Source organism: Mya arenaria, chromosome 6, assembly GCF_026914265.1.
Source record: "Mya arenaria isolate MELC-2E11 chromosome 6, ASM2691426v1".
In the NCBI taxonomy this organism is placed as follows: domain Eukaryota; kingdom Metazoa; phylum Mollusca; class Bivalvia; order Myida; family Myidae; genus Mya; species Mya arenaria.
In genome coordinates this window covers 37,798,620-37,809,704 of record NC_069127.1, presented here as the reverse complement: position 1 = coordinate 37,809,704, position 11,085 = coordinate 37,798,620, and the positions used below count along the sequence as shown (strand labels likewise).

At 33.1% G+C, this 11,085-nt stretch overlaps 1 protein-coding gene across 2 annotated transcripts in view; it reads right to left on the bottom strand.

Annotated features, from left to right (window-relative positions):
- Positions 1-2,172: 2,172 nt before the first annotated feature.
- The window catches only part of LOC128237423 (phosphatidylinositol phosphatase PTPRQ-like), a 38,366-nt gene continuing 29,453 nt past the window's right edge, over positions 2,173-11,085 (bottom strand). For both annotated transcript variants that reach the window (XM_052952952.1, XM_052952954.1), the window contains exons 16-27: positions 8,825-8,942; positions 8,367-8,443; positions 7,457-7,571; positions 6,892-6,934; positions 6,451-6,502; positions 5,562-5,605; positions 5,320-5,451; positions 4,914-5,036; positions 4,318-4,448; positions 4,069-4,213; positions 3,115-3,187; positions 2,173-2,976 (exon numbers count right to left, since the gene is read on the bottom strand). In XM_052952952.1, the coding sequence (XP_052808912.1) occupies positions 2,933-2,976; positions 3,115-3,187; positions 4,069-4,213; positions 4,318-4,448; positions 4,914-5,036; positions 5,320-5,451; positions 5,562-5,605; positions 6,451-6,502; positions 6,892-6,934; positions 7,457-7,571; positions 8,367-8,443; positions 8,825-8,942 (1,097 nt within the window). In that variant the 3' untranslated portion in view covers positions 2,173-2,932. The remainder of the gene's footprint in view (positions 2,977-3,114; positions 3,188-4,068; positions 4,214-4,317; positions 4,449-4,913; positions 5,037-5,319; positions 5,452-5,561; positions 5,606-6,450; positions 6,503-6,891; positions 6,935-7,456; positions 7,572-8,366; positions 8,444-8,824; positions 8,943-11,085) is intronic.

Below are 11,085 nucleotides of genomic sequence, written 5' to 3'. Positions count from 1 at the left end.
CAGAACATACTACAAGCCTTCCTTATTAACCCTTTTTGCCAACGGATTCACTCATGCCGTATACCGCTGCAACCGTTACAGTAACCCTGTGAGGAAAAGTATGCCCGATGTGTGGCTTGAAATTATGAACGCCAGTACACAAGAACAACACAATACCTAATTGAGCCAAACCTAGGCGGATAGTTTTTATCCATAATTTACATATCGCAAAAACTGTAACAACAACAGCCCTAATGTTTACTTTCATCAAATATTATCAACAATTATAGTGATGTTAACATTGTAAACCCAGTAAAAAACACAACTTCAATCAATATCTTACTCAGTCTAAGGGAAATCGTATTTACACCGTTATACTATTGCTTCACCAACCCTCGGAATTCGCAAGGTTGACATTGTACATGTATATTTGCAGCAATTCCTTTTTTATCCGGAATATGCGTAAGCAACCTATCTGTGCTCGTCTGCGTTTCTGCGTACCAAAAATTACATAGGTCGAGTTCTTGGAGTAATCAATAGAAGGAAATGTCTCCTATGTACATTTAGCTATTGATATATATTTTTTGTCGTTTCAAATGAATTCAAAGGTTTATTTCAGCATCAATTTCAGAAAAGTCAACGGATCTTGTTGCCGTCCTTTGGATATGAAGGAAACTTCGTGAATGGTCACTTGAGGAAATTTATTTAGGTAATATAGACAGAACATTTAAACAAGTATTATCAGAAACTGTTTAAAACTACATATGCATTGGGTAAACCATCTGGTAATGTGTAAAAATGAAATTCTGTTCGTTTGTCTATGTTATTCTTGTAGCCATTAGCTTAATATTGTGCATTATGCTATTTATATCATGAGGTTAGGCCTCATGATAATTGAAGGCAACAATTGTTCTAGATCATTTGAAAACATTCATTATTTTAATTTGGAACTATGCATTTCACTTATTCATTTGTTGTTTATGATATAACTTTTTTATACTTGTCAGCATTAGACCTTCGTTTTAGTGTTCCTAAATACATGAAATACTGAAATACAAGTGAGAAATGGGTTTTCTTAACATCACTAGTAAGCTGGTTTTGTAAATATATTTTTAATCATTGACTGCAAAACAATGGTGTAAATGATGTGTTGTTTGTTTCATTCGATTGAAAAACAGTCACTTTCACCATACATCATATAGTACCATTTTTTCGAAGGTATATGAAACATAATAAATACATAATACACATGGTACTATATATAGTAACATTTTACTGTAGTGATTCGTTCCCCCCAAAATGATTATTGTTTCCACCGGTGATATTATCACGACACGTGAAGGCGATTATGGCATAATTGCCCGAGGAATACAAGTAAGTGCACCATGACGTCATTTTCACAAATAACTTGGCCGACGAAAACCTTGTTCTAGCAAAGCTTTTATCGTTTACCGTTACAGTTAATGACCCATTCCGTGATGCAGTATCGAGTACTACCGGGAACCGTACTGGGTGTTTATATTCGGTAAAGGTCAAACATTCCAGTGATTACAGAAATGGATTGCCGTCCAATTCCGAAAACAAGTGATAAAAGGTTTGCTTTTTTAATTTCCAGTAACTCGTTTTTTTAAAAGCTGATGCATTTTCAAACCAATTTGTTATGTCTCATTTTTTTAACTTTTCAAACTTCCTGATTATCAAATCTTATGTTGTTCCACAATTTAATTTTCAAAACCGGTTAAAGTCATAACTGCTGACCTACATGTACTCCGTTAAACAAATGACCAGTATGAATCATTTCAGAGAGAATCAAATGAACAAATGAAGGTTGTTGTACATATGTATACAAATGCGGGTGTACTGTCAAGAAGTATGTGCCTTATTTCATATCAATGAGTAGAAGGTATTATAATATAACATAATTGCTGCAGGTTTTTTTTAACCCATTCCGATGCTTAGTTTAACAAATAAACCAGATTACAGTGTAGACATACCACGTGTGATATCACAATAAGTTATTACAGGAAGCAAAATACATCTCGATTCAGATAGGATTATCAATGTAAGTTGGTTTTTTTATCTATTTTTACAAAAAATAGCGTAGGTCATGGGGAAAAACTGTACACTTTACTCGGTTTCTGAGCAATATGTTGAACATTTGTGTTCAAAAATCGTGGGCAAATGCTTAAAATGCATAACTATTGTTTGTTACAGCGAAAAGCAAAATAAGTTTCTGGTCTGTATGTTTATATATACATAGTCACCGTGTTTGCCTTTAAAACGGAAGTCTTCATATTTTGATAGTTATTAAGCCGAGGGTTGTTGGATTTGTTCGAACCCGTACTGATCAAACTGGTTATTTCTCGTAAAGGTTCATGAGTCAGGAGCAACTTTGCACCACGAAAATATCTTCAACAGTAACAATGCACATATAAGATATAATGACCCTGAAGTATTTCTCAATGGCTCTGTCTTTTTGTTCACAAATATTGATTTCGATTTCACATTTCTGATACAGTCTTAGACGATACCTAAACAGTGTTTCAATTATCATGTAGTTTATTGATAAAAATAAATGTAAAATATGTAGAACACACATGTAATATAATATTAATATAGAATGAGTGGTATTATCCATATCTTCGGGAAATGCCCATAACATATATTTATACAAATTGTTGTAAAAAAAACAGAAATGGAAATTTGTACATTTATCAGTATGAAAATTACTTAACGTGGCTTATATTTTTTGATCACATTATGCCAAATCGTTTCACCAAGAAACGTTTTCATCTATAAAACGTTAGTTTGTATTTCTGTTGTATATTTACGTATCCGAATAACTTTTTTCATATCATAAGTACGATAACAGCAGATATATAATGTAATATAAACACTTGGATACAATGAGTCTGGTTAAGAATGAGTTCAGCAGCAGACTTAGCTTCGGACCTCAGTCATCGACTTGCAGCGTTTGATAAACACTTTCAATTTGTGCTGAAATGAAAGTTAGACACTAATGGATGCTAAGGTTTAAGTAAGTTTGAAATATCTTTTACCAAACTTTTATGAACAGTTATCGTAAACCATTTTAACACAAGGCATAAACGGACAAACAAATTAATACCAATTTACCCGTGTTTTGGAGCGGTTCGTAGTCCCCAGTTCCGAGACGTTGCACACAGTCATGGGTAAAGATAAACAATTCCTGAAACGAACATCCATTGCACGTCCATCATAAACATTCATACCGTATTGTCATTTAAGATTTACTATTATAACCCTACAAGAAATGTAAAACTAAAGAGCTAACCCAACCATTGAAACACTTCCATGGGAATAATATCACAGTATTAAGGTAGTACACCCCTAATGTAAACCTTCACATGAAACTCCTCAATTTTAATGCTTTAGCCTATGTTGTTAAGCACAGGACTACAAATCTTTTGAGGGTTTCAAGGAAGTGCTTCGAATCCAGCTAGAAGCAAAAAATATTTTTTTTTTATTTACTAACATTATTTACAAAAGTTAATATTGTATTTTCACTGAAAAGTAATTAAATACATTTTTACACATAAACATTAGGTTCTGTGAAGATTTTATAATAACTTTTTGTTGCAGGCACGGCTGTAATAAGTAGTTGGGAATAACAAACTTTTTTTTTAAATGAGACGGCAAGATATTTTGATTTTTTGGCATGATTTTCCCGAAAGATTAAATAAAAATATTAATAAAAAAACAGGCCATGAGTATTCGTAGAACTTGTTATTTTTGCTTTTAAACATCGATGTTCTAATTTTACGCGGTCAAAACAGTTTGTTAAATTGAAATGTCATATTGCTATTTCAGTACAGTATGATTAAATTTGTTGGTGATGTGATCAATAATGTAATATTTCTGAAAGCAAATATATTTCTTGTTACTCTGATACCAAAATATTAGCAAAATGTTGAAAAATAAATGAAATAAAGGATTGTTATTGTCTTTTGGTTGATGTCGTTTTAATCGACAATTCTGAAATGGGGGTAGGGTAATTCAAATTTAAATAAAACAGAATACAGTTTTATTGCATTTTTTCAATAAACTAACCCGTGGAGGCATAAGGTCTTTGCGTGTCTTCGCCATATTTACCAACATTTTATAGACGTCTACTTTCTCTGCCAATGCCCCATCAGAAAGTTGCTGTAAACATGTATCCAATACCACGAACGGAACGGTAGATGCCAGGCCTTTGCTATAATATGATATTGTTGTTTTACTTCTTAGCTATAATATCTAATAAAGAAAGCTAATTTACATAATGAACAACTAGGAATTACATTTTGTTAAATATTTCACCTGGATTGCAAAAGGATACGCCCAGTCTTAACGTTTGATCTCACACACTTTACAAAGTAAACGAATCCATCTGGACTAAACGTGGAGACTGGCGCGCATTGAAAGTGGTTAACAGTTCTTGTCGTTAATCTCTGAAAGTAAATAGTATGTTAACTTCTCTAAAACATCAACATGAAGACATAAGTATCAATTGTTATACTGATGAAAAGCATATATTAAATTACACTTGACCAAGGTGTACAATCAAAGAGGTGTTGTCATTCCGGGAATGGCACAATGCATCTGCTAAGGGATCATCGTGTTGAATATCGTTTGGGGTGGAGATATTATACAGAAATACCTTTTTGAAAACGCCATATCAATGCGTTTATGATTTACAAATGACAGACAACTCTGACGCTTTTAGGAAAGCAGGGAATATATTGTGGAGTTACAATTAAGCAATTTTATAAATTGATTATAGGTTTGATTTCATTTACCATATACACTATATCTTATCGAACCCAGTTTGTCCAGCCAGAGTCACTTGAATGTGTTTAACGTGTAAAAGAGAACTTAATGAACGGAAGATAAAACACCCATGCTACTTTACTTACGTTGCAGATGTTAATTTTCATATGAGTATAAGCATTGTGTGTATTCAGGTATGTTACTTCCAGATCTACATGCCCGTAGTTCGTTGGTTCATTGAAATCAGATGGCCAATACCTCGATTCTTTCTGAAACAATGAACAATTAATTTCAACGTTTTCTTAACTCTTTGAGTGGGTTATGGTCATCATGCGTTTGACATGAAACCGCTATTGGTCACTAGGAATCAGTGTATTCAACAGAATTTTAGGTATTATTGAAATAGTTCTTGCCAGAATAAATACGTACACCAATGTCATCACAATCTCAAGTACCAGCTTAAGGGTACTATATTGCAAGAACTCCATTAAGGCAGACAATGGACACTTTGAATCGTATTTACCAAACGCCAACTGACATTGTTGGTCATACCTTATGAGCTTTACTTTCAGCAAACATAACAATGGTGTAAACTGCCTCCTCAAAAATCATTGTCCAAAATTGGTTGACTTTATCGATCGTTGGGTTAAAGCAAAGCTTATAATCCTTTTCAGGCCAACAACCCTGAAAATAAATTGTTTCGTTAACATTCGTATTAATTCATCACTTTTAAATAAACAGATACAGTTGAAAAACGTTCAGTATATGTTTATTTAGTAACGAAATGCACTTACAGAAATGTTCACGGTATTGTAATTTGGGCCAGCAGCTTGGTTTCCTGTTTCAATTAGAAATGATTGTTTGTATCTTGTGCAATATTGAAAAAAAGAATATGTGGTCCCCGATGTGATGAAGCCAACACCCGCGAAAAAAGTTATCAGTCCATATGAATCATATTTAACACATAAATAATAAATATAAAATATATAACATCCATGAACATTGAAATGAAATTGAGTAAAAAAATAGAATGTATTTAAGTTAAGTCACACATTGTATCCCCGTTAACGTAAAAGAAGCTTGGTAAAACATTCGATACATTTAAGAGCTATATATGTGAATATACATGTTTAGTTAGTTTAGTAATCCGGTTATTAATCGATCACGCGCAATCCAATTAACTTATAAGCATTGTAACTTGGAATGGTAAGGATTAAAAAAAAGTGTTTGGGTTGGGTTAGGGAGTGAAAAAGATCGATTTGATCAAATGTCGACATGTAAATGTAAATGTAAATTAAGGAAGTATTTCTAAAAAGACGTGTTTTTAAATTTGGTGAATATTTCATTTAAAATAGTAAACATCAAAGAGCGGAGAAATAATTGCTAGGTGAAGATCTATATATATTGAGGATTAGTTGGGTCATCAGGTTGGTTATCGAACGCGTACGCCATAAGCATTTTAAAGCATGATGACATGATGACAAACATACACGATGGCCACCTGCCTTTAAGTCAAACCCTAACCCAATTAACTATTATACTTTTTTAATGTGAATTTTTAAATAATTCATTCGATAGGAATAGAAGGAATTGAACTTTATTAGGAGTTTAGAAATGGTTAATGTAAAAGAAAAATGAATGCATAGATCATGTTATTTGAAACGGTATTGAACATGGTGTTACCTGATATAACATTTTCGTAGACGATTAAACGAATGCCATCTTTTGTTGAAACCTTTAATAATAAATAGTGATTTAATATTGCGAAAGGCTACCAGAGTTACGAGTACTAAGTAAAGCAACGCTCTGAACAAAATAAAGAAATGTGCATTGAGTATTTCAATACATTTTCATAAACTAAATGGGCTTTTTAAAGATATATCGTTTTTTTTAAACGTAAATATTTTGCTTAGACATTGACATTAATTCTTAACGCAAACCCTGTGTTGATTATTTCCCTGCGCTAAACACATTCTATGAATGGAACACTAAAATTGGTTGATGGTATTAATATTCAGGCATTTGACCAATTCATATTATTTGTGCCAAGAGAAGGTATCTGCAAATCCTCTTAATTCTGTAAATCCAATATAATTGAAAACAAAGAGTTTTTTCTTTATTCACCGAGTCAGTATTAATCTCGATTCCGACACCGTGTTCTTTGTTTCTGAAATAAACAAATAGGTAATATATAATAAAACAGAACATACATTAACTGTTTTAAGACAACATGTGATTGTAACCGCACAAAAACCTCACCATAAAATGGAATATGTTTTACTTCTTCTCTTGGACTGCATAATGATTCATAATACGTAGCACATTGGTAAAACTGACACATACTTGATAAAAATATGCTCAAATATTTAAAACCTGATCATTAAAAATACAATCTTTGCGGGGCCCTATTTAAAGTTAGTGCACCAAACTGATTATGATGCTAACATTTTTTAAATTACAGATCTCTTATTGTGTGAAACCTTCTTCATATTTAATACAACACCGAACTAATAAATAAGAACAGAATTAATAAAGAACACACATGCGAATCCAAACACATCTTTCAAAAAAATGAATCGAACAAGTGGTAATTTTGCTTTAAATCATTGAAAATACCTAGGCTCAATAGACTGATAATTATTTTGAAGAAAAGAACACCCATACGAGCTTAAAAGCGATGGTAACTTACATGGTTGGAGTCTTGTTCCTGTATCTTCTTAGAATAAAGACCACCACAACGGCAATGGCAAGGATTGCAATTACCCCAACAACTTTACCCACTATCATGCCTACAGGCTGAGGATCTACAATAGATCAGGGACAACATTTAAACATCTTTATCTACATTCCAATATAATAATATATAACAGCTTTAAAATTATAGTCGAGTCATATTTGGGGTTTGCTTACGAGCGCTTTTAAGATCATACATCATACAGAAACAAAACACCAATACACTTAGGATTTATTCATCATAAACTTAATGCAGATATCATCTTTGATTCAAATAGACGTTTAATCCCCGTATGTACTTTAACCGTAACAGTAATTGACCGATACATATAACGGAAGCACATAAGGAAATGGGCTAGTGAAACAGTGCACGTATCAAAATGAATAAAGGCCAAGTATCTTTACTATACTTTCATGTGAAAATATACAAATCGACATGAGCATTTAAACAACATGCATATTCTTTATTATACTCTTCAAACACTCTGACTTCTTAAATATATTCATTGCTAAGTCAATCAACGATTGCACATTTGAAACATCCAACAATTTAACACATTAAAAGGGCAACATTTATATCTAAACATCTTCTTGATTCGAGCTACGTACGTTCGCGCCAACAGACATTCCGTGCAAAATATATCTCCCAACATTTCACGTAAATTTCATGTTATATTAAGGTTTCCTAATGGTATAGGTATCCAATTTAACATATGAGGATTCGGTTTCGATCCGAACGTCTTACAATGATCTCCCAAAACGGACAATATCACCGGTACCCACTGAGTAAACAGTGTCAAAGGTGAATAATCTGTCTAAGAGGTCAGTATTTATAAACGATACATGCATTCATATATACCACTTACCTGCCTCCTTTGTAATGAAAGGTCCATACTTTTTGCTGACCGTACATCCCGTACTGGTACAAACAACAGCAACAATTCTGCAAGAAAGTACACGCAAACACTGCATACAATATTATGCTATATATTCGACTACCATTCGAACAAGGGGTATATCTTGATTAGTATTAATGCCTTAGTAATGGGCGTTGCTGGTAAGGTGCATGAACGGTCATTAAAAGTCTTAAAGCTTTTAAAGAGGTTAATATTACACAAATTATAGAAGAAAATAAATAGTGAGCTAAGCTTAATCGTGTTATAGCATACTTAAGTAGTTTCGAAAAATCCAACCCTGATGTTTAAGTATGCATTGAATGGACGACAAGCCAATGATTTTTCGTATTAATGGTTGAACTTATATAGGCAAACCTTTTCAATTTTAATGAACTTATAAGACAACATAAACACATGCCTCAACCTACATATATTCCGTCCCTGGCTCAAGTGGACCGTTACAGTATGTGCCCTCTGGAACGCCATCACAACTCTCTGTGCCCACTGTGTACGTGACGTTTGTGTAAGTGCTTCGACGCCTTCTCTCTGGTTATATTAAATTTTGAATAAATAGAGGATATTTGTTTATTCAGTGTAAGATCATAATTTATTTCACGAGTGTCATAGAAAAACATATTTTTTAAAATATAGTTTTTCTATGATCACGAGTGAAATAAAATACGATCTTACACTGAAATAATCAAAAAATCTGTTTCTTTTATGCTTATTTTCGGAGTTTTATTTTTTTTAAATTTATTTCTTAATTACCCTCTTTTTTGAAAAGGGTGTTATTTACGACGTTACCCGTGGGGCGCCCCTCACGCAAAATTATAGCCGTCAGCTTTTCTATTTCCGGTTTGTTGAGAAATTGTTCTCTGCTATTCATTCTTATAGTTTATAATTCGCTCGTTTTTTAGTGCAAACATTTTATGAGCAGTAATCAATGAAGTGCACATATGTTCCAAAACATAACGAAAACACTTTTATTTTAAGTGGGGCATGAATATATAACCAAATTACTACGCCGCCAATTAATGAATGAAAATTTGGAAGGTCAAATGTGTTAGTATAACAAATGCGGATACTCATTGAATTTTAAACATTTTTCTTAGTTTAAGACTGCATGTGTTTCACGGTACATGAATATTCAGTCATCTTACTGTCAGATACCAGTCGGTTTCGCTTGAAAACAGGTTTGTTTTCCAAGTAAAGAGTGAATGCCACGCTAGTTTGTTGACAAATATTTGGGTGTGGGTGGGGAAAAAAGATCAGATTATCTATAAATTGTTGTTTGAATTTTCCGGGAAGCTCGTTTTACGTATAACAACGGCAAACAGTTCAAGAAAGAAATAAACGATGATATAAAATTATTTTATGTTCGAACAGTTGTTTTCGTCTGTAATTTGTTTGGTATGAAAGCAAATGTTCGAGGATTCAGCTTCAAAATCAAGAAAAACGTTTGAAAAACGGGATAACCGGTAATAAACGGTAAGTGGTTTATTTCCAAATATATATTTATATAAATTTATAAAACATTTCTTTAAAGTAAAGTGTTCCATTTTGATCAAGGAGAAGAAACTACAAAGGAATTTAAAAGTAGTTCTGAAAGTTGATAGTTTCACTCCTTATTTTGCACTGTTGAAATTTCACTGTTAAAACCCCATATTTCATCAAAAAGCATGAAAGAAAATCAATGCTTTTAAAATGGAGACAAACTTGATATATGAGATATATAAGTATCTTTCATGGCCGAGAGTGTAAGAAAGGTTCTTTCCGACCCGAGCGTAGGGTAGAGCGTGCGGGATCGTCGGGATGATACTATCTTACACGATAGGCTATGATAGATGCTTTTTCTCCCACCTCAATTAAACAAAATTAAGTAAAAATGTTGTTTTTTGCTGGAACTCTATTGTGCTTAGTGAGAATAAATGCGTATGGATATGCGATAATTCATGGTTGTCATGGATATGCGCGCAGTGATTCAGATTATGTTAACGGTCAAATCGGTCTTAAAAAAATTCTGAGGAGAGTGAAGCATTATTTCTTGAAAGTTGAGTAAAAACTTTTTTATGGTGACATTTGAAGCGAGAAATACTGAATTAGCGTTCTAAATATTGCCACAAGACAAAGTTTCCATGGTTTAATTATTGGATCTACTTATCTGAGGTGGGAGAAACCAAATTCTGCTGTATCAGGCATTTCATTTATAGTGGCACTTATTGTTAACCGGTCTCACTATTAAGCTAACCTTTATCGCGATGCAGTTTAAATGAATAGTATATCATTAAATGAAAAAAAGTATTGCAATTAGAATATCAAAGCGAAATTAACACAATATTTGAAACAAACATAATAAAATAAGACATGCTAAGGGATTGGACCACAAGTTTTACCGACATAAGTTACGCTCCTGACCGAACAATGCATTAGTCAGTTTACGCCTGTAGAATGAGTGATGGTAGGTTCGATCCCCGCTAGATTCACAAAGTATATTTGAGAAGTTAGGAGACATCAAATTGAAAAGATATCCTTCTGACTGTGAATTCATAGATTTTACAAAATCAGAGACTCTAAACGAAAACACAACAACTGGCCCAAACAGCATGAAAACTACTTCAACGGCCTCCCGGTTCCTAGTTTCCCAGGAAACGGACTAGAGTGCAATTTTATAAGCTAGAATATCATCATT